The following is a 24,272-nucleotide window of genomic DNA, read 5'->3' on the forward strand; positions in this document are numbered from 1 at the left end:
GACCAAACGTCTTTTTGTGCTCAGTTTTTATTTGTAGTTCGTCACATGCACATCAGAACAATTAATAGGGCTGACCCTCTGTCATTCTGTGTCTTTTCTTCCTCTTTGCTGATTGACAGTCTGATGTCGTGTGGTCTCACGTCTGGATGTTGTGCAGCCCTCTCCACGGCTCTCTCTGCTCAACACTCAAGTCTGACTTCTCTGGAGCTGGGAGACAACAAGCTGAAAGATTCAGGAGTACGTCTGCTATGTGAGGGGCTGAGGAGCAGAAACTGCAAATTAAAGGGCCTGGTGTGAGTACACAAAATGTGTGTAAATAAATTTAGACAAATGTTTTATAGTTGAAGTCAGACGTTTCTATAGACTTGGGGTGAATTCTTTAAAACTCACTTTATAAGCCCTCCACAGGTTTTATACTAACAAACTATCAATTTGACATATCATTTAACTCTTTAAGGGCTGTATATTTTTTCCAAAAAACACAGTTTTCTGAAAGCACAAAAAGCAATGGTTTCACACAGAAATCAACATAAAATTTCTGTTGCTGCACGCTATGGCTACAAGTTCGCCAGAAATGCGTGGCAGGCTGGCTGCCAGGCTATCTTTGCATGGCAGGGGAGGCAGTAGCAGGCGCAGTGTATTGCAATATGGTTTGTACTTCTTGTCACTGTAAGTGGTGGTCCTCCCAGGTGAATGTTGCCGTAGGTGCATCAGCTACACAAACCTGTTCAGGACTATGATCAGCTGATGCTGGTACCTCACTTTTGTTTTCGATCACTTGTATCAAAATCAGAATCTGACAAGTCCGAGTCCAATTCAGTAATAATATGCAAACATCGTCCACAGCGTATTTTGGATTTATGCATTCGCTTCAGTCTCTCGCCAGATGTCAGTGCCATTTCTGCCATTGTTTACTCCTCGCTGCTCACTTGAGCACAGGGAATGTTGGTCAAATTGATGAAATTAACTTTCCTTATAGCAAAGGGAGTCCACCTAAAACATAACAGCAGGTTTTGTCAACGTTTACTGTTGATTACCACCATCAAACCCTCCTTTTGACAAAAGTCGACACCCACCCTGAATGAATTAAGACATCTGTTTTGTGAAGGGCAAAAGTAATTTTTTCCAATGTTCACAGATTATTTCACTTTTTATTGTCTATTTCACAATTCCTGTGGGTCACAAGTTTACATACACTTTGTTAACTGTGCCTTTTACATCTTGGAAAAATTGCAGAAAATGATGTCAAGCCTTTTGGTAATTAGGTGATTTATCTTTTGATAGCCAATTTGCCTAAGTGGAGTCAACATGTGGATGTGTGTTAAGGCCTACCATCAAACTCACTGCCTCTTTGCTTGACATAATGGGAAAATCAAAAGAAATCAGCCAAGACCCCAGAAAAAAATAGTAGATCTCCACAAATCTGGTTCATCTTTGGGATCAATTTCCAAATGCCTGAAGGTTCCAAGTTCATCTGTACAAACGATAATATGCAAGTATAAACACCTTGGGAGCACACAGCCATTACACCTCTCAGGAAGGAGACACATTCTGTCTCCTAAAGAAGAACATCCTTTGGAGTGAAAAGTGCAAATCAATTCCAGAACAACAGCAAAAGACCTTGTGAAGATGCTGGAGGAAACAAGTAAACAAGTATCTCTATCCACAGTAAAACAAGTCCTATCTAGACATAACCTAAAAAAACTGCTCATCAAGGAAGAAGCCTCTGCACCAAAACCACCATAAAAAAGCCAGACTGCACTTTGCAATGGCACAAGAGGACAAAGATCTTACTTTCTGGAGAAATGTCCTCTGCTCTGATGAATCCAAGAATGAACTGTGTGCTTATAATGATCAACATTTTGTTTGGAGGAGAAAGGGCGAGGCTTGCAAGCGAAAGAACACCATCCCAACTGTCAAGCATCATGTTGTGGGGGTGCTATGCTGCAGGAGGGACTGGTGAACTTCACAAAATAGATGGCATCATGAGGAAGAAAAATGATGGAGATGTACTGCAGCAACATCTGAAGACCTCAGCAAGGAAGTTGCAGCTCAGTCACAAATGGGACTTCCAAATGGACAATGACCACAAACAGACCTCCACAATTGTGGTAGAATGGCTTAAGGACAACAAGATCAAGGTAGTGGAGTGGCCATCTCAAAGCTCTGACCTCAGTCCGATTGAACATTAGTGGGCAGAACTAAAGAAGCGTGTGCAAGCAAAGAGGTCTATGAACCTGTCCCAGTTACACCAGTTCTGCTTGGAGGAATGACCCAACAATCCAGCAACTTATTGTAAGAAGCTTATGGAAGGCGACCCAAAATGTTTGGCTCAAGTTAAACAGTTTAAAGGCAATGCTACCAAATATCAACACAGTATAGTAACCTTGCGACCCACTGGAACAGTGATTTGGTCAATAAGAAGTGAAATACTCTGAGGTCTGTGAACGTTATTGGGAAAAATGACTTTTGCCCTACACTAAGCAGATGTCTTAAATAATACGTCACATTTACAGTTTGTTAGTATAAAATCTGTGGAGGGGTTAGAAAGTGAGCTTCAAAGAATTCACCTAAAGTATATGGAAACCTCTGCCTTGAACTGCATGTATTTATTTCACAGCCTTATGGTTTTTACATTTAAAGACACACACATACGCGCACACAGACACTGGATAAAGCACTGTGCTCAATTTGCATATGATGAGTTCTAGTGAGATTGTAGGGTATTATGGGATACTGGGTGTACTGCTTTGAGCTCCTGTTTGCTGTGTGTCACTCCCAGCATTTTCTCTTTATTGCTCACCTTATCTTTACAGGTTGTCATTGTGTCATCTCACCTCTAGATGTTGTGGTTCCCTCTCCTCAGTTCTCTCCACTGAGCACTCTAACCTAACTGACCTCTATCTGGGACTAAATTTTCTGCAGGATTCAGGAGTGCGTCTGCTATGTGAGGGGATGAGGAACCCACTCTGTAAATTAAAGAAACTGAGGCAAGGAAACCCTTTGCATCTTGTGTGTGGGTCTGTCTGTATACAGTGGATTCACTTTCTGCGCACTTTATTCTGTTATAGAAGTAATTGTGAATAGATACATTTGCCGTTTTTGCTCATCAATCTACATCCCTAATGACAACGTGAAAAACATGTTTGCAGAAAGCTTTTCAAATTTATTAAACATCAAAAACTGAAATCTCTCATTCATACAGGGTGGTCCATATCTAATTATGCAGATCCAGATCGTCTGGATTACTCTGATTTATGCAGGGACGATTCCAGTTCAGCGCAAAAACGATTCTTCATGTCGTCAGTTCGCATACTTCTCGATAATTCGGGATTTTTCGGGTGATTTTCTATGTAATAAACTTAATAAGTTATAGCGTAATGAAAATTGCGTAATTAGATCTGGACCACCCTATAGAAGTTTTCAGACCCCTTTGCTGTGACACTCCAAATTGTGCTCTGGCTCATCCTGTTTGTTTTAACTCTTATTGAGATATGTCTAGAGCTTGATTGGTGTCCACCTGTGGCAAACTGAATTGATTGGACATTATTTAGAAAGGCACACGTGTACCCACAAATCACGTTGCATGTCAGGACCAAAAACAGGCCATGAAGTCCAAGGAACTCTCTGTAGATCTCCAAGATAAAACTGTGGTGAGGCATAGATCAGGCAAGAGTATGAAACTACTTCTAAAGGTTTGAGTGTGCCCGGGAGCAGAGTGGCCTCAATAATTGTGAAACGGAGCCTCCAGGAGTCTACCTTGAGTAGGTCATTTGGCCAAGCTGAGTAACTGGGCAAAAAGGGCCTGGGTCAGGAATTTGACCAAGAACTCAATGGTCACACAAACAGAGCTTCAGATGTCCTATTCTGAAATGGAAGAACCTTCATGTAGGTATTTATGGTAGAGTAGACTGTAGCCATGCTTTCCAAATGGCAATTTAAAAGACTCCCAAGAGCAAGAGGAAAAAGATTCTTTGGTCTGATAAGACAAAAATTGAACTATATGGGCAGAATTTCAAGCATGATGCCATACACTGCTCATCCCCCTGCCTATTAGCATCCCAGTGAAGCATGGTGGTGGCAGCATTATGCTGTGGGAGTACTTCTCGGTGGCAGGGAGACTGCTCAGCCAAATTACAAAAAGGTCTTCAGACAAAATCTGCTTCAGATTGCACATGACTTCAGACTTGGGACCTGAAGATGGCAGGTGACAGACGCTTCTCATCCAATCAAACGGAGCATCATAGGATTCACTAGAAAGAATGGGATAAATGGACCAAATTCAGGTGTGCAAAGCTTATACAGACTTACCCAGGAAGACTCAAACCCATGATTGCTACCGAAAAATGCTGGAAAAGGGTCTTAAAACTTACAGGAATGAGTAATTTCAGTTTTTTTTTTTTTAATAATAGTAAGCCTTTCCTTTCTGAAAAAAATGTCTTCAGTTTGTTTTTATGAGTTATTGATTGTAGATTGAAGAACAAAAATAGCTACCATTTCAAATTAACTCTATAACACAATAAATTGAATTCACTGTATCTCTCTGTGGTTTTATTTCCTCTCTCGCTCTTCTTCCTCACAGGATGGAGGACTGTGCTCTCACCTCTGGGTGTTGTGTAGCTCTCTCCTCAGTTCTGGCTGCTCAACACTCGAAGCTGAAGGAGTTGGAACTGGGAGGTAATAATCTCAAGGATTCAGGAGTGCGTCTGCTGTGTGAGGGGCTGAGAAACCCAAACTGTAAATTAGAGAAACTGGGGTGAGAAAACGCTTTGTGTTTATGAACTTATTCCAGATTATTACATCCCTATGAGTATTACAATACAGAATACAACAACAACATTTATTTATATAGTACATTTTCATACAATGTATCTAAAAGTGCTTTGCAAAATGAAATTAAAGTTATTTTATACAAAAGGTAAAGAAACACGATTAGGCAATCGCCTATTCAAGTAGTAAACTTAACATTAAAGTTATTGTCTGCTTTTACATGCTTTTTTATTACTATTTAATTTAATATTGTTTTTTGTATCAGTATACTGCTGCTAGATTATGAGAATTTCCCCTTGGGATTAATAAAGTATCTATCTATCTATCTATCTATCTATCTATCTATCTATCTATCTATCTATCTATCTATCTATCTATCTATCTATCTATCTATCTATCTATCTAATATATAGTATTTAAAAAGAAAAAGATAAGATCAAATGGCAATCCAGGGGGCTGCTGTAGCCCTAGGGAGCTGCCATCTAGCGATCTGGGGGAGACGATGCCCCTGGATTGCTAGATGGCAGCCCCCTGGATTCCCACTGGGCATCATGGGAACTGGTGTTCATTGGCACTGCCAGGGGTTGCAAAGAGAAATGGGCTCCAGTCTAACCCAGAAGTGCTCCCGGGCCATGATTATGAGAAACTGGAAGTACTCACAGGTTTCACATAAAAGGAGCTGCCTGTCTGTCTCGACTCCCGGACTAAAACCTGGAAAACCTGCAGGTGTATCTTTGAAAATTGACCTAACTAAAGTGACCCCAGGACTTCATGTTACACCCACCCCTCCTGAATATTATTCATGTACAGTTTGGCAGTTATTTGCTTTGAAGCAGAGCTGTTAAATTAGCAAATATTTAGGATTTGAATACTGATATTAAAACTACAATTATATTCCCAATATAATTGAATGGAGGTTACATATTTGGGGTACTGCACTACATACTGTATATGTATGTGCCAGATGCATTTTTTAAAAATATTTATTGCAATTGTTAATATTTTTATGTTTATGTTCATGGTGGATTTGCATAGCATTGTGACACGTGTACAGCTGCCTTAAAGATGCACATGAAAACTGCAACCTTCAAACAAATGTGACATTTGAAAACGTAGCCCTTGTGTGCACAAACTGAAATCATCAAAGAGAAAGCGAAACATGCGACAGCTCGGGCTGCCTCTTTGTACCTGTAATACCCATAAACATCACAGATAATAGCCATTATGGCTCAAACATGGTAAACACAGCTATTCATTAATCATTTTTTTTTTTTTACCAGTCTTTAAAAAAATAAAATAAAATGCAGCTGGTGGATGGTAAATGGAGTGTGTGGGATCTGACTGGATGCTTTGACAAATGCGGGTTTCCAGTTGTCTCTGAGTGCAACAGGCACCCAAATAGCATTCAGAACTAAACTAAAGTCAGGTTTTCTTTTATCCTCTTTGCTTCTTCAGCAAAAATGTAATATATGTGACCTTAATGTATATTTTTACTCCTGTGAAAGAATGAGTCTCAACACACTGGAAAGGTTTGGGGAAACCACCCATATATTGTTTAAAGAAAACAATAGGATGCTCTTTGGTTGGGTTCTCAGATTGAACTGAACTGGTTTGGATTTAGGTTTTATATGCTGTGAACTGGAAGTGTTGTCATTTGATAGGAACAGGAAGGAACGTCAGTCTGGGTGCCGGAACAGGAAGTGACATCAATATGGGCGCGGAACAGGAAGTGATGTTAAATCAGGCAGGTTTTCCCGTATTTGGTCTGCAGAGATAACAGAAATAGGTTTAGAGATCACCCCGCCACCCCCTGACCTGGCAGGTAATTACCTCCACTTGGTCTACTTAGCTCACTCCTAGTCGCACGTGTGTGACACTCCTTAGTTTGTTCTGCTCTGTTCTATTCTGTGTATTGTATTGTATTGACCCCCTTCTTTTAGACATCCACTGCATGCCCAGCTTACCTGGAAAGGGGTCTCTCTTTGAATTGCCTTTCCCAAGGTTTCTTCCATTTTTTTCCCTACGAGGGTTTTTTTGGGAGATTTTCCTTTTCTTCTTGGAGCATCATGGCTGGGGGGCTGTCAAGAAGCAGGGCCTGTTAAAGCCCATTGTGGCACTTCTTCTGTGAATTTGGGCTATACTGTACAAAAATAAATTGTATTGTAATTGTATTAAGTAAGCAGCACCTGAGACACAGAAATTCACATGGAAGCAGGTTTTGGCTGAGGTAATTAAAATGCTAACATTGAAAAGCCATTGTAATAACATAAGGAAAATGAGGAATATGAAATATGTTTGTAATGATAAAGAAATTCAATCTTTGCTGCAATGGATCCTTAACCCTTACACCACCGCAACAAGCTATAGTCGGTTCCCAGTGCAATTTGCCAGCACAGCGGAGCTAATCAGTCAGTGCCGTGCATTTGTTGAGCAGCGAGCTCATGACCACTGCAGGCCCCTAGCAAATCAGCATCACTGTCTCTGGGAACTCAGCCGCTGCACTAGACTACCCTGCAAGTGTTAATGTTAGCCTCTGTGTGCTTGCGTGCAGCCAGTTCAAGCGCAGTTGGCTCAGTGATTTACTGAATTTCGTCAATGGTGTCAGTTGCACCTTGAACATATAATAATAGATTGTTGCAATAGTTTTTTTTTTTTTATAGTTTTTAGTTCATTGGCAGTGTGTAAAATGATCAGTGTTGCAGTAATTGTGATGATCTTTACATGAAAATAAATGTGTGTTCTGTTAAAATTTCACATTTTCTTGGTGAATTGTGATGTTTCCTTAAAAGGTGCATCAAAAAAGCATTTGGCATCCGGGGGTGCATTAACTCCCCAAGTATGTGGCAGTTTAAAGCATAAAGCACCACTAAGTCAGGGATCTGACACACAAAACTGAACCAAAATGGGATGAGGAAATGAATGATTAATTTAGAGTGCCAGAGAAGTGTTTAAAAATCTGTTCTTAGTACAACTGTAGATTAAACATCAGAGAGTGAGACAGAAAAAAAAAACTGTCTGAAAATGAGTTTTGAAGGTCTTGGTATAAAAAGAACAAAGTTGGCCATTTCATCTCCCCATTTAAAAGTATGAGCAAAAAAGATGCTGGCAGTGATGTACTTAAAGGGATCCGTAAAATATGGAACTGTCAGTCAGTCAGTCAGTCATTTTCCAATCCGCTATATCCTAACACAGGGTCACGGGGGGCTGCTGAAGCCAATCCCAGCCAGCATAGGGTGCAAGGCAGGAGCAAATCTGGGACAGGGTGCCAGCACACTGCAGGGCACTCACACACCAACTGTTCTATAGTTAAATGGAATAACATGATTTGAGTCAGTAAGTTCAGCCAGGAGTCTGGATGGTGACAGGGCCAATAAGGTGTGAAGATGAAGAGTAGTGGAGATTGGGATGTAAAGCACTAGTGGAGCTAAATACTGGACTAAACAATTGCAGTGTAAGAGCCATTTGGTAATTAGTTAGGTTAGGTTAAGTTAATAAAGAAGTATTTTTTTAGTTATGTTAAAATGTTTGCCTATATATTAGTGCACAGTCAATGAAAGGTTCAAGTATAACATTATATAATATTTTAATTCTTTCTTGTCATTCTGACTACAGATGAGTTCAGTTTATGATCTGCCTTGCAGCTGGTAAGGTAAGACATGGAAGGTAGACAGTTTCAAACCATACTGAACGTATTGAATGTACTGAACATGCTGAGCATACAGACATACTAAAGGGAAGTCTATATAAGTTTGCCATAGAAAAGTAACAACCTTCAAGTATACAGTAGTAGAGTGTTGTACTTTATTAGCCAATAAGGATGCAATGAGAAGTAACTGAAGTGTAACAAGAGAAAACTTAGATTGTAATGAAACAGAGAAGAAACCTATTGTTTCCGTATTTGCCTTTTACTCTGCCTGTGTAATAACCTTTTTCTGAATTTTGTGATTTGCTCTTTTTTTTAATTTTCACAAAGCTTTTTTAAAATGAACTTCATGAGAAATTTCTTTACTTACGGGTTTTACCAGCTCAGCATCTGCTTGACTTTGGGAACCTGGAAAAGATGCAGCTATACGTAGGTTATACAGAGAAATACTGGGTGACATGAGTGAAAAATGTTGTAAGGCAATGCCTTTTGATGATGTGGACATTGAAAGAAGAGTTGAGTAAAACTGGAATGGTTTCACTTCAGTATCTCGGGTTACAGAAAAGGAAAATAAAATAAGATATGTCGCATAAACCACAAAGAAAATAAACCAGACACCATCACTAATAGGTGAACTACAGAGTGCAACTTAGAAACAAAATGACTTAAGTGCAGTGTCTCTCCTCAAGGAGATCCCCCAATGCCCGCTCCACTCTGATATGGCAAACAGAGTAGAAATCAAACTTGAACCACTGGATGCCATAGGCACCTGTACTGCCACTGTGCTAAAAAAGAGATACTGTCAGTCCAGCTTAAACTCTGAAGGGGCCTCTTGCACAACATCAGGCTTTTCTCTCAGCCTCCCTCCATTTGCAAGCAGGCCTCTTTCCATGATCAAGCGAGACCATTCTTGAGCAATGCTGGGAAAGGGACACTTGTGTGTTGGCTGAATATGAAATGATTCCTGATGATAGTGTAACCTGACATTTTTATCTCTTCATTAGGGTGGCAGGTAATACAATCAGTGAGGATGAGAAGAGAAAATTGGAATTACTAGAGAAGGAGCTGAACAGATCAGGATGCCAGATGAAAATAACTACACAAGAATCTCAGTAACAAGGTGTTCGGCTACAATGCTTCACAAGAAAGTGTACTTTTTTGTCTCCTAAGCACAATTAAATAAGAGAAGTGGATCAAAAAAATGGATAGGGATCTATTCTAAGCACAATGTAGCTGCTTGTGTGCTCACCTCTGACTCTTTGTGTGACCAAAGTGAGTCATTGCACCTTTTGGCACTGATACTGCGTTAACACTCAACCATTTTCCATTTTGTACTTGAAATTTATAAACTGCTTTACATTATGACTTTCATGAAAAAAAACAGAAGTATGTATTATGTTCTTTATTTAAAGAAATCTGATCCATTTGATCTGAAAAACTTTTCTTCATGTTAAAAGTATGTAAAATACTGGAGGGTATGCTGAAAAGTGAATTGCAAAAGCATCTTTAAATAAGGGCACCATCCCTCTCTTTCTCTCTCTCTCTCTCTCTCTCTCTATATATATATATATATATATATACACACACACACTAGGGGGTCCCCCTACCCAGCCTGTACTACGCGCCACCACTTCATGTCTCTGCCACTCGCGCTGTGAAGAGGGGGGCTGAATGCACCTCAAAGATATGTGGTCGCTCCTCCGAAACCCCCTCTTAAACAGTGATACAATGGGAAACAAATACAGTTTTTTTACCTCCTCTTTGCTCAATCAGCTGCTGCTGCTGCCATGCCATGTGATCTGCATCTCGCATGGCACTTCAAACATTTAAAAGCCTGTACAGCAGTTGTCCTACTCTTTGTGTGTTATTTCCAGCCCTGGGTGTGGTTAAATCTTTTGGCACAAAGTCCTGTCTCGCGAGATATGAGTTCTTGATATTTTTTAGTTAATTATTTAAAAATGGAAAAAAGATTCTGGAAATCTAACAACATCATATTAAAGTTCGATAAATTCTGAAAAGAATGATACCAAACATATATATGTAGATTTAAAACAAGCCCGATTTAAAGCGTGACAAAAAATGTGACATAAAAATGTGACATAAAATCGTTCTACAAAATCACTTTTAGGCTAAAGATTTTATATATATATATATTAATATTAATATTAATATTGTGGGGTATGGCCGACCTTTCATCCCGGCCAATACCCCCAGGCCGCCAGGTGGAGCCCTGCATGCAACATAGAGGTACCCCGAGTTCCAGCAGGGCATCATGGACAGTGGATTTTTTCATCACAGCCCTGCTGGATACCATGAGGACCTCCAGGGGACACTGCAGGAAGGCACAAAGACTTTGGTTTCACCTATAACCTGGAAGGACATCTTAGTCAAGGCAAGAGAGGGAATGACGTACTTCCAGGATGAAGAAGAGGACTTTTTTATCTGACCTGGAAGTGATAGGAAGTCACATGGACTGAAGGATGGGATGGGAATATAAAGGACTGTAGGAAATCCCCAGACGGCGAGCTGAGCTGGGTGGCAGGGTGGCAACACGTCTTGGAGAGTTGGAGGATTGTATTATTGTGATTATTGAGAATTCAATGAGTATTGTGGAGAGAAGGGTGCTTATGCACTGTGCTATTGTCCAAATAAATAATTATTGAACTTTTACCTGGTGTCTGACGTATTGTCTGAGGGTTCAAGAGGACGATAGCGCCCTCTATCTGTCTCAATATATATAGAGTAGATATAAAATCCAATGTCTGTCTGTATGTCTGTCCGTTTTTCATGAGAGAACTACTTAACAGATTTAGATCGAGTTTTTTTCTATAATTTGCTTGAACATTCCGGTTGATTTTGCAGCCTTTCTCAGTGCGCTATGTATCATAGTTCACTTGCGGTATCGATTTATTTGAGCGAATCTGAGAGACACGCAGCAGGCCGAGGGGAGGGGCACGGGGCCCTCCTCACTCACGCTCCAGCCTTGGGGGTGTACCTTACCTCTTGCTTAGCGAGCGAACGAGAGAACTACTTAATGGATTTAGATTAGGTTTTTTTTCTATAATTTGCTTGAACATTCTAGTTGATTTAGCGACTTCTCTCATCGCACTAAGAATCGTAGTTTACTTGCAGGAGCAGTATATTCGCGCTAATCCGAGACAGAGGCTGCGGGCTGAGGGGAGGGGGAATGATGTGGCGTGATGTCAGGAGTGGGGAGCAAGACAGGGACCTCCTCACTGTCCTTTTTCACTACTATGTGGGCAGAGCCATGGGAGACAGCTAGTATTGTATAGAGACAGATTAGTGTCATGAGCTTGGGGGTATCTTAGTGTAAATCCCAACAACGATAACAAAAAGTGCCACAAGTTGAAGGATATGTGAACCTTTGGCTTGTAAAAGTATAATGAGCAGATGAAGAATCTTAATAAAATAAAAAAGATGTATTGTACAAAATAATGTTCTGCAGCACAAAAGCTCCATAGAGCATAAAAAATCACATTGTCTTCCTGAAAAATGGGCAGACAAGTCCCAGCACACAAATCTAATGAGGTCAAAAAACAGCAAAGAGCTCACAAATCCAGTAAATCCACAAAACACAATTTTGAATAATCAAAAGAACTTGTTATATTTCAGCCAATGTTCCTTGACTGGTTGGGGTTCAAATGTCTCTTCTATGTCCTTTTTAGACATTGTTTATGTTAGCATTGTTGATTATTTAGTTTCTTTATATATAGGCATGTTTTGCTGTATGTCATGTGTTTTTGGTGGTCCCCCAAGAGGTTGATGAGCCTACGCATCACCGTCAAAGAACTGCCAGAAAACCCATAGTCCCTTGCTGTTCATTGTGAAAGCGCTTGTGGTGTTGGTGAGTTTCTCTTTCAGTTATTCTGAGCTTTTTGTGAACTGCTGGGTTTTGTATTGGGACTGTGTTTGCTATTAGATCGACAGTTTTCTAGGCATTGCCTTCTGTGCCTTTGTATCCTCGTTTTTTTTTTTTTTTTTAACAATCCTTTTGTGGGTCAGTGGGTAACTGATGATCTATAATATCATGGCTAAAATATAACAATTTGAGTAAGTGGCCTTGTTACTTTGGGGTGTTCTAGTAATTAAAATGCTGCTACTTTTGTATATTTTTCAGAATGAAAACATTCACACCTCATCACACTTTATAGATACTGGTATATAGAAAATATTGAAAAGATTTTATTGTCTTTGTCCCCCCAAGCTTTACCTTTCAGCAGTGTGATCACAAGGGGCTCACCAGTGAACCTCAAATCCAAGACATAGCAACACACCACACATTATTAGAATAAAATAAAGGATTTTTATCCTCGCAAGCACTTCCTCCCTCCAGTAATCAGCTACAGTAACAATACGCCATCACAATAACACTCAATTCTTCCTTCTCTCTACCTCCACTGAGTGTTGCCCGCTGCCTCCCGACTCACTCAAATGAGGTGAGGTGGCAGACTGCTTTCATGTTGGACCTGGGAATGCTATCGGTGTCATATGGTGTCCTTCAAGAAGCGTTTCCAGGCCATAGAAAAAATTGGAAGGTTCACACACAACAGCATCCTCTTATCGACACCAACAGACCAGCACTTCCAGACTTCAAAGCACCCCTGCGGGTGTCGCAACTGGGTTACCATAGGAGGACCACTGCCACCTAGTGTATGGGGGAGGAAACCCATCCTGATCCTCATTTCTTCTCAGTTTGTCCTTTAAAACATACCGGTTGGGAACAGACTTATTTTCTTGTCCCTTTGGTTGACATGTTGGACTCCCAGTTGGATAATGGAACAGCCTCCGATCTGGCTGGGATGCCCGTTCTCCTCCTAGAGCAGTCAAACACAGTGGATCTCAAACTCAGTCCCAGGGACTCCATGTACCTGCAGGTTTCTGCTTTTAGTTGGACTTCTAGTTTAATAAAGCAAGCTGTTGTTTGGCAGTTTCTGTGTTGTGGTGTCAATGTTTGAAATGAGAAAACTGAGCTTGGTAAACGTTCATCAGAATGTACCTGCTGTCATGTGGAGTCTCAAGCTTAACAAAATGGCAAGGCTCCAAAATACAGGCACAAAACTGAGGCGAGAAGACACTCACCCGGTCCAGCTTACTTACAACTATGACCAATAGGCTTTGGCCTAGCAGGCCCCAAACAGAGAGAAAACAATATGAAATGTCCCAAAATATAGCAAAAAAGTCTCTCAAGGGAAGATGACAGTAAATCCCCAGCTTGTGCACAAACAAAGAATTTTTACAAATTGGGATTTATCAACAAAAAAGAAATAGAAAACTATGAGCAAAAAAATGGGCAAAGGAGTTGCCAAGAATGCAATCTTGTCATTAAACAAGTCCCAGGTCACAATCTAGAAAACAGAACAGTCAAGAGGATGTTCAAGTGCGTCACTCGACGTCGCAGTCAGAGTTTGTCCAGTCCTGTCACAAAAGAGCTAATTAACAGAAAGAGCTTCCAACGTCTATTAACTGCTACTTGTGTGCTGGTCAGTCCTTCCGCCTCCACGCGTCATGTTGTTCCAATGCATGGATTTGCTAAGGAAGATGAATGTTGGAGGAAGTCCAAGATACTATAACATTCTGATTTGTTTGAGCACAGGTTATTAAAAGCATAATGAAATATCAATTTATTGAATAAAGAACTGGACAGATTCTATAATCGCATATTAGGCAATATTTATTGTTACATCACTGTTTATTGTGTCTATCTATCTATCTATCTATCTATCTATCTATCTATCTATCTATCTATCTATCTATCTATCTATCTATCTATCTATCTATCTATCTAAAAGTAGTATTAGGGTGTTGTACCGTGTTAGCCATTATGGATGTAGTGAGAAGTCAAGCAAAATGACCCCTTTTATTGGCTAACTAACTAAAAAGATTACAGTATGCAAGCTTTTGAGGTAACTCAGGCCCCTTCTTCAGACAAGATGTAATGAAATAAATATAAGAATAATAAATAATAAAGTATAAATTAATAAAGTGAAATTAAAGTTTCACTTAGGCAGTTGTAAATGTTCCCTTTTAACTGAAAAGTCAACACCCCTTTATAATTTCAGATGCCCCTATATAGATCTTTACCTGGCACCAGCCCTGACTGGCATATACAGTGCCTTCCATAATGTTTAGGACAGAGACACATTTTTCCTTGTTTTACCCTGCTGCTCCACAGTTTAAAATTACAAATCAATTGATTCAGATGTAATTCAAATGCACATTGCAGACGTTCATTTAAGGGGATTTACATACATGTAGAAATGACAAAACATTTTCTACATGGTCCCCCCATTTTTAGGGCACCATAATGTGATGTGCTTGTGATTCCTCAGGTGGGTTTCATTGCTTCATAAGGTACCTCAGCTTGCTTCTACCCTTTGGAGTTTGTCATTGTCATTGTTCAACAGGAGGACAAGAGCTGCGCCAATGAAAGTCAAACAAGCCACTCTGAGGCTGAAAAACAAAACAAGAATTAAACCATTTGAGACATCGGTGACACCTTAGGATGACCAAAATCAACTGACTGGAATATCATTAAGAAGAAAGACACTGGTGAGCTCAGTAATCAGAAAGGGACTGGTAGGCCAAGGAAGACCTCCACAGCTGAGGGCAGAAGAATCCTCACTATGGTAAAGAAAAAGTCCCAAACGCCTCTGTGACAGATCAGAAACAGTCTTCAGAGGGCCGATGTGTGTGTGTGTGTGTCAGAGACAACTATCAGCAGAAGACTTCATGAACGGAAATTCAGAGGACACACTGCAAGATGAACACCGCAAAAACAGGATGACCAGATTACAGTTTGTGACAAAGGACTGAAAAGAGTCAGAATTCTCTGAAAAGTCTGTGGACAGACGAGACAAAGATGAACCTCAGAGTGATGGCAAGAGCAAAGTGTGGAGACATAAAGGAACTGCCCGAGATCCGAAGCAAACCACCTCATCTGTTAAACATGGTGCTGGGGGTGTTATGGCTCGGGCGTGTATGGCTGCCACAGGTCCTGGCACACTTCTCTTCACTGATGATGGAGCTGCTGACTGCAGTCACACAATGAATTCTGAGGTGCAGAGAAATATCTGATCTGCTCAAGTTCCAGTAAATGCCCCCAAACTCACTGGATGGCACTTCATCCTACAATAACGTAATGATCCAAACATACTGCTAAGGCAACACAGGAGTTTTTAAAGCTAAAAAATTGAAAATTCTTGAATGGCCATGCCAGTCACCCAATTTAAATCATATTGAGCAGATGTTCAATATGTGGAAGAAAGAAATTAAGGTGACAAGCCCCCAAAACATGAGCAGGAGCTGAAGATGGTTGTATTAGAGGCTTGGCGGGGCATCACCAGAGAAGATCCTCAGCACCCGCTGATGTTGATGAATTGCAGACTTCAAGCAATCACTGCATGTAAGGGATATGTGACAAAGAACTAAATATGACGGCTTTAATCCTTGTAGTACTTGTGATATTTCAATTGAATTGAGGATTACTTGTGTTCAGTTATGTGTATTGTATTGTATTTACCCACCTTGTTTTGTTTTTTTGACACCCACTGCATGCCCAATCTACCTGGAAAGGGGTCTCTCCTTGAACTGTCTTTCCCAAGGTTTCTTCCATTTTTTTTTTTTTGAGTTTTTCATTGTCTTTTTAAAGAGTCAAAGCTTGGCAGGGCCTGTTAAATCTCATTGCAGCACTCCTTGTGTGATTTTGGGCTACACAAAATAAATTGTATGGAATTGTATTGTAATAGATCTGCCATTGCTGTGTCCAAACATTATGGTGCCCTGAAATGGGGGGGCTGTGTAGAAAAAGTGTTATCATTCCTACATGCTGTGACCCCAATGTATGCAAATCCCCTTCAATGAAAGTCTGCAATGTGCACATTAATCACATCTGAATTGTTTGATTTGTAATTTTAAACTGTGGAGCAGAGGGCTAAATCAAGGACAATGTGTCTTTATCACAGACATTCGTGAGGGCACCATAGCATGGCTGGCATCTCTGAATGTTTGTCTGAGGACTTGTTCCCACTTTCTGATACTCTTTTTCAAAACTACTGCTGCTGCACTAAATCATTCTGCTGCTAACATTTTTAAAATATTGTCAGTAATGATGTTTCTGTTCTTGACTTTTAATGTGTTTGTGTTTCTTGGAAATGACACCTAGCACCTATTTAAATGATGCATTAATACTCCTGCATTTAAATATAATGTAGTGTGAGTTAGTATGGATGCATGTGTATGAATGGGCCCTGCGATGGACTGGTACCCTATCCAGAGTTGTCTCCCACCCTGCACTTAATGCATTAAGAAAAGACCCAAGCCCTCTGAGCCCCTGACCTGGATTAAATGGTCTTGAGAAGACGTTTGTTTATTTATTTGTGGTCATTTTAGCTGTCACACTACTTTATTTTACCCACATTACTTCTTGTCTTGTGGCTAGAGAATGCGTAACCCCTCATTGCGCCCTAAGTTTTGAGTTCTTTTTTTTCAAGGACAGGTACTTCAAGTTAATTGTTATTATTAAATCTCTGTCTCCTTGTTAGTATGAGTGAAGAATTCCTTAGGATTGACACCCCCACTCTCTCTTTCTCTCAATGCGGTCCACCATTAGGTGGCAGAGGTGGGACACAAACACTTAGCACTGAAATCAAGGCCACCAGTCCCACCCGGTAGCGGCAGATATGGTCACTTAGGCCCTGAGGTATGTCCTGTGCAGCAGCTCTCTCTCTCTCTCTCTCTCTCTCTGTCTTTATTATTCCCTCATTCACTTTCTCTCTCTCTGTTTCACAGCCAGTTTGCATGTTCTGCTGAATAAAGTTGCTACATAATAATCAGGTGCCTAAATGCAGGCAGCCAAGTTCATTCTGAGAGACCAATAACTCACTTCTTCCCCTTGCTCTCCATCTGTGTGTGATGGTGAGAGATGCAGCACCAGCACGCTAAGCTGGACACTCTGGGTCTTCGGGACCTTCTGTGAATTCCTGACCACCCCATGTATAATCTCTCCAGTGTCTCCCAGTGGTGTACTTCCTGCAAATCTAAGCTTTGCTCTACTCCAGATTCTTCCCTACAATATTGAGCTCCCCAGTTTCTCAAAATGATCTTGCACAGGAAACTCTTTTTACCTGCATGTGCCCACACTCTGGCTCTGTTGGTGACTTACACACACTTACTTGCTAAAAGTGAGGATCCACATAAAAAGTGACCAGTAAATGAAAGGCGTTCTCCACAAGCTCAGCTCCTGCTTTACTAGTACAGTCAATAAGAATATTGTGCAACTTTCCCAGCTTTAACAATCTGTTGACGAATTTTACAATCACCGTTATCTTCACTTTTGAATGGAACACATCACCATTGTGGTGTTTATCTGAAATTAAAAGGAGTCTTTGTACAGGAGCAAAGTAACACAATATCCATCCATCCATCCATTTTCTAACCCGCTGAATCCGAATACAGGGTCACGGGGGTCTGCTGGAGCCAATCCCAGCCAACACAGGGAGCAAGGCAGGAACAAATCCCGGGCAGGGCGCACACACACACACTAGGGGAAATTTAGAATCGCCAATGCACCTAACCTGCATGTCTTTTGGACTGTGGGAGGGAACCGGAGCACCCGGAGGAAACCCACGCAGACACGGGGAGACCATGCAAACTCCACGCAGGGAGGACCCGGATTCGCTTCCCAGGTCTCCTAACTGCGATGCAGCAGCGCTACCCACTGCGCCACTGTGCCGCCCTATTTATATTCAGATATTTATAATTATTTTTATATTTATGAAAACGACCACAACCTCAGTGTGAAATATCATATCTTTCAAAGTGCCATAATAATAATCTGCATAAATACATCAACACAAAACTTGTTTTCTAGCTTGACGGAGAGGTAAAGCAATATGTTAATGTAACAGCGACCTCTACTGGTGTCGTGATTTTGTATTTTTTGCGTATTGGCCCAAAACAAAAAGACAACTGCCTTAATGTCAGTGACGTCATCAGGGCGACGGTAAAGGACGTAGCTGGTGAGGCGAGAGGCAGATGGTGTCGCGCAGCTGAATTAGGTACGTATCTCAAATCTATGAAAGCGACAAAACGCTGAAAATAGAAAAGACCTGACAGCGGCGCCCGAGTCCACTGTAGACAGGCATCGTGTGGTGTCCCACGGACTCTGCCCAAGCCTCGGCGGCGTTTCTTTCAGTCTCGAGTCCGCGGCTTTTTACTCAGGTCGGGTTTGGCCCTCTGACAGTCCGCAAAACGGTTATGACGACGCAGAGCTGTTGAGGGGACGCCGGGTTTGCAGTTTTAGACGTTTATTTCTATCCTTTTTTTCTTTTTTGCTGCACGACAGTCTGACGACGAGACTGAAGTGATTTACGTAGTCGCTTGGTGTCATGTATCAGCTAGTTATTGACAGCTTATGCAAGCCGCGGACTTATCCTATGTAAAGAGCAAGACACATCGTTCGACGGGACATGCTGTCCATTGGTCTGCTCATTAAAATCGACGAATAATTATAAAGTACAAATATTGGACTTTGCATTGGTACAAATGGCTGACATAGGTTAATTTTCATAGTTTTGAGACTGGACAGACTCCCCTACCAAACTGCACTTGAGTTTTCCCTAGCCCAGGGAGGAGGATATGAGCATGCGCTGATTACAGTGCGTTGCCGCACCAACCACATGGCAAAACATCCGGATTGAGAGCTGAGTGCAGCTGTGCAGCGGGTGACACCTCAGCACCACAATGAACAGTGGCTGGAGTGCCAATCATGTTACCGACCCCCAAGTTCTCCCAGGGGAGTAACTGTATTTTTTGGTATGAATGTTTATCACAATATACACAGCTATGCTACATAGCTTTCTTTTTAAAAAACTTGCACAGTATATAATCAGCAAATTTTACTGTTTAATAGTAAAAATAATAGTTAATTCCTTGCATTTATATAGCACTTTTCTCGCTACTCAAAGCAATGTAGTGAGTGGGGAGCCACCTCAACGATCACCAATTTGTAGCACCCACCTGGATAATGTGAAGGCAGCTGTTATTGTGTCAACACGCTCGCCTCACATTAGCTATTAGGTGGTGAAAGAGACACTGGATGTTTAGGGAGCCAGAATGACTAGGCCGTGGTGGGCAGTTGAACCTGGGACATCAGTATACACCCCCTGCTCTTTTCGAAAGTTGTCTGGGGATCTTTAGCAACCCTTTTTGGTTTCAAGCTTTTCCTAGTTGGTTTCCCATCCCAGTACTGGCTAGGCCAGAACATGCTTAGCTTCAGGTGGATGACTTCTTCTGAAGTGCATGTGGTATGGCTGCTGTTTAGTGCAGCGTATTTATTAAAGCACAAGAATAACATACACAACTAAAAAAGATAAAGTGCAACATGTAAATAATAAAAAAAAAAAATTAAAAACAGTTTAGCAGTGATGGCACAGATTTCTACCTTCCTCTCAACCGTCAAGACGATCTGTGATTTTACAAGCGTCATTCAATTTTATAAGAAAAAACTGCCACAAACTATTGTGATCCTCCACTTTATTCCACTTTTGTTGCATCCTGGACTTTCCCTTCCCAGACACTTGAAATAAAGAATTTCTTCATTATATCTTACAGCTCATTAAACATATGATGAAAATATTTATGTTTTTTGCACAGTTCATCATCACTTATCTCTTTGTGTATAAAATCTAACGCCTGTCTGTTTGTTTGTCCGCTTTTGTATAATTTGCTTGAACATTCCGGTTGATTTTGCGACTTCTCTCATCGCGCTAAGAATCATAGTTCGATTGTGGTACTGATTTATTTACGTGAATCCAAGAGACACGCAGTGGGCCGAGGGGATGGGCCCTCCTCACTCACTCACCAGCCTCACATCCGCTTAGCTAGCTAATGAGAGAACTACTTAACGGATTTAGATTGGTGGTTCTTTTCTGGAATTTGCTTGAACATTCTGGTTGATTTTGCGACTTCTCTCATTGCGTTAAGTATCATAGTTCACTTATGGTACAGATTTATTTGTGCGGGGCCATCCTCACTCATATGCAGTCCTTCTGGCATATCTTACATCTGCTTAGCTAGCAAATGAGAGGACTACTTCATGGATTTAGATCTTTTTTTTTTCTATTATTTGCTTGAACTTTCTGGTTGATTTTGCGACTTCTCTCATTGCGCTTTGTATCATAGTTCGCCTTGCAGGAGTGATATATTCACGCTAATCTTAGAAAGAGGCTGTGTGCCGAAGGGAGGGGGAAGTGTGACGTCAGGAGTATGGAGCCAGGCAGGGCCCTCCTCACTCATGTACCAGCCTCTGTTCAAATCACTTTACCTATGGCCACGTTTTGGAGCAGACCTGTCCTCCGCTTAGCTAGCGATACCTGTTTGTTTATTGATTTTTAAAGTTTGTCCTGTTTCACTGCTATGGGGGATGGCTAGTTTCTTATACATTTCTTACATAGCTTGTTTATTACATATATCTCAAGATTCACACTTAGTTTTATTTAAACAACTCTATTAAGGTTTACAATCTAATATTTCAAAACATCATATCATGAGTATTACAGTTTTTCTCGAATCCCACACAGAAAACTGAAAAAGCACTTAGTTCAAGTTTTCCAAGCTATTTACCTCTTAATTGGGAAACTTCAAAACCCCTCAAAGTTCAAAAGTTGAGATTATTGTGTAAAACATTGACCAGAATTTTGCCATTGTGTGTTTCGTGTTTAGCCCATTACTTTTATCTGTAATTGCTCCAAGTTGTAAATCACATTTCTGCATTTTATCATCCGAGTGTCCCGTTTGGCCTGAATCTGAACGCTTAGTTCAGCTGCATATTTATGTCAGTTACAAGAATTACAATTAGGCTGCAGTTCTTTTTATTTATTTATTTATTTTTTTAAATGACATTCCACTTAGTTATAAGACTAACATCCATCCATCCATCCATTTTCCAACCCTTTGAATCCAAACACAGGGTCACAGGGGTCTGCTGGAGCCAAACCCAGCCAACACAGGGCACAAGGCAGGAACCAATCCTGGGCAGGGTGCCAACCCACCGCAGTATAAGACTAACATTTACATTTAATTATAATTCAATTAATTGTATTGAGAAGTCAAGCAAAATGACCCCTTTTACTGGCTAACTAAAAAGATTACATTATGCAAGCTTTTGAGCCAACTCAGGCCCCTTCTTCAGGCAGTTTGTAATTTGTAATTGTAATTGATTGCATTTTGTAATTTGTATTTGTAATTGGTTTCATTTTTGTAATTTGTAATTCTAATTGATTACATTTTGTAATTTGTAATTCAAATTGATTACATCTTGCCTGAAGAAGGGGCCTGAGTTGCCTCAAAAGCTTGCATATTGTCATATTTTTAGTTAGCCAATAAAAGGTGTCATTTTGCTTGACTTCTCACTACATTCATAATGGCTAACACGGTACAACACCCTAGTACTATATCCATTTAATTAAAAAACTTCTGTTCTTGGCTAAATGTTTAAAAACATTTGCAAGAGTTATTAATTTTAAAGGAAAACTCCCCCCAAAAATATTTATTATATGTTACGTACCCAATTTAGTTTGTAATTATGGACAAGAAAAAAATAGTTTCTGATAGAATGGGAGCCCATGGTGACCAATGCTGGACAACATCAAACAGCATTAAAAATGTCTCAAGTTCCTCATTTTGTGTAATCTGCACATGAAGTCATCCACTCGTCGGCTCAGGAACTTGCAGTCTGTTTGATTTGTTCCAAATCGGGGGATGATTTGTTACTTTGTTTCGATTTCTGGTGATTTCTGTTGTGTTTCACACTGCAGACTTTCAAGTAAACTAAACATCTTAATACACATCCCATGGCCGTGTCATGACCTTCTTTCATTATGCAGAAACGTTTCTTCCATGGAAGAGGGTCAACATCAATTGTGTTTTCACACCGGTGCATTTTCCATAATTATTTGGTTTACAGTATTCACCAAATACAGCTGTGTTAGTAAAACACCTTTGATCAAACAAGTGGAAGAGTACTTGAAAATCATACGCAACTGCACTTGTTATGAAAAGGGCACATTTGAAATAAGCAGCTTACAAAAGAAAGCCACCTCTGCTGAGGGCATGTGCTCCAGTTTTATGCCAATAGATGTAGTGGTCCATTGAGATGGGGTATTGGAGGCCCTGTCTGTTCGGGGTTGGTCCACCCACAAAATACAAGGAACACAAGAGAACAAAAATATGCACATAGTAAATAATCAAGAATAAAATTGACATAACTAGGCTAATAATAAAAATATAACAATATTAACATCTAGAGCAATGGTGGGCAAAGTCAGTTCTGGAGGGCCACAGTGGCTGCAGGTTTTTGTTCCAACACAGTTGCTTAATTCAAAAAATCCTTGTCAATTATTTAATTTGATGGCTTGTTAGTGCTTTAACTCTGCTATGTCAGGTCATTCTCATATCCTAGATTTTTTTTTTCCTTTCTGAGGATATACTCCAAATGATTTGAAGGCTAAAACAGATGAGTAATTCTCAGTCCTTCACTTTTTTCTCTTCACTTTCCTTGCAAGTATCTAATTAAACCTAATAGTGCACGATAAATGCACACAGGTGTAAATGGAAACAAGATAAATGGAGAAATGCTGGTTCCTTTTGCCATTTGCGTCTGATTGCTAATGTGGAGCAATTAAAAACTGAGACTACAGCAGTTTAACACTAAAATCAGCAGTAAGGGTTCAAAATCTTCAATTGAGACAACGAAAATGAAGCAGACATGTTACTTGAGCAATAAGTGCTTCTTATTATCATACTGTATAAGTCGAGTCTTGAAACCTGAAAAATCGATCATAAAATCAAACCCCGACTTATACGCCTGTTCAAAAATGCAACACTTACATTTTTTTTTTTTTTACATCTTCTTGCTTCCTCCAATCTCGCACCAGTTTCTCAGACACATCGAATTTTGTTGCATCAGTGCAGTTACCAATTTCTTTCGCCACTACAACGACTTTTAATTTAAAACCAGCTTCATATTTTCTTCTGATCGAACGCTCCTTCGTAGATCAAGGATGCTCTTACAATAAAGGTGTATGAGGGTGTGAGAGACAAAAAAACACAAAACAGTGCAAACGTTGCTTTGGAATAGTTTGGGTATTACCGTGTGGTCACGTAGGCACAATAGAGAGAGAAATGTTAGGAGCATAAGCTGATACAGCACATTGCCGCACACACATGAAGAAGGTCATGTGCTCTGTGGTTACTGTCTCAGGTGGGCGTTAGCATATCGTAATCTCTTGGACCAATAGCGTGAGTTTTCCACATTCGACTTATATGAACGACATTCTAAAATACTGGAAATTATACTTAAAATCAAGCCCCGATTTATCCATGGGAGAACAAACGCAAGTATGTACGGTAAGCAATAGGGTCGGATCAAAAACTTGCAGCCACTGCAGCCTTCCAGCAACAACTTTGCCCACCCCCTACATAGACAATAATAATCAAAGAATTGATTGACACAAAAGACAATAAAAGTGAAGTTTAGCATATGCTAGGAAGGACCAAAAGAAATGTAAGCATTTAAAGCTATATCAAAGACTGCCTCTTTACGAATTTCTCAGAAACATTTGTATGCCAGATTACTGAACAATACGATCAATTAACATTAGAATTAGAAAAAGCCTTGAAAAAACTCCCTTTGCACCTCTCCGCCAGCGTCTTTTGTCCTGTAAATGTGTCAATAAGCAGCAAGCTGCCCACTATCTCATTCCCCACCGCTGCACAGTTTTCTCAGCTCAAGTCTGTTTACCTGCGTGTCAGTTGCTTAGAGTTGTATAGAGTAAGAAGT

At 40.4% G+C, this 24,272-nt stretch overlaps 2 protein-coding genes across 3 annotated transcripts in view; both read left to right on the forward strand.

Annotated features, from left to right (window-relative positions):
- Positions 1-9,719, forward strand: part of LOC120533166 (NACHT, LRR and PYD domains-containing protein 12-like) — a 33,770-nt gene extending 24,051 nt beyond the window's left edge. Inside the window, exons 7-9 of one of the 2 annotated variants that reach the window (XM_039759879.1) lie at positions 120-293; positions 4,583-4,756; positions 9,418-9,719. In XM_039759879.1, coding sequence (XP_039615813.1) covers positions 120-293; positions 4,583-4,756; positions 9,418-9,529 — 460 coding nt within the window. In that variant the 3' untranslated portion in view covers positions 9,530-9,719. Of the gene's footprint in view, positions 1-119; positions 294-4,582; positions 4,757-9,417 lie in introns of those variants that run through there. The other variant, XM_039759880.1, reaches the window with a different exon arrangement.
- Positions 9,720-18,422: 8,703 nt separating this feature from the next.
- The window catches only part of LOC120534640, a 120,430-nt gene continuing 114,580 nt past the window's right edge, over positions 18,423-24,272 (forward strand). The window contains exon 1 of the mRNA XM_039762231.1: positions 18,423-18,489. The gene's annotated coding sequence lies outside the window, so the exon portion shown is untranslated. The remainder of the gene's footprint in view (positions 18,490-24,272) is intronic.

Source organism: Polypterus senegalus, chromosome 8, assembly GCF_016835505.1.
Source record: "Polypterus senegalus isolate Bchr_013 chromosome 8, ASM1683550v1, whole genome shotgun sequence".
NCBI classification, from domain to species: Eukaryota; Metazoa; Chordata; class Cladistia; order Polypteriformes; family Polypteridae; genus Polypterus; species Polypterus senegalus.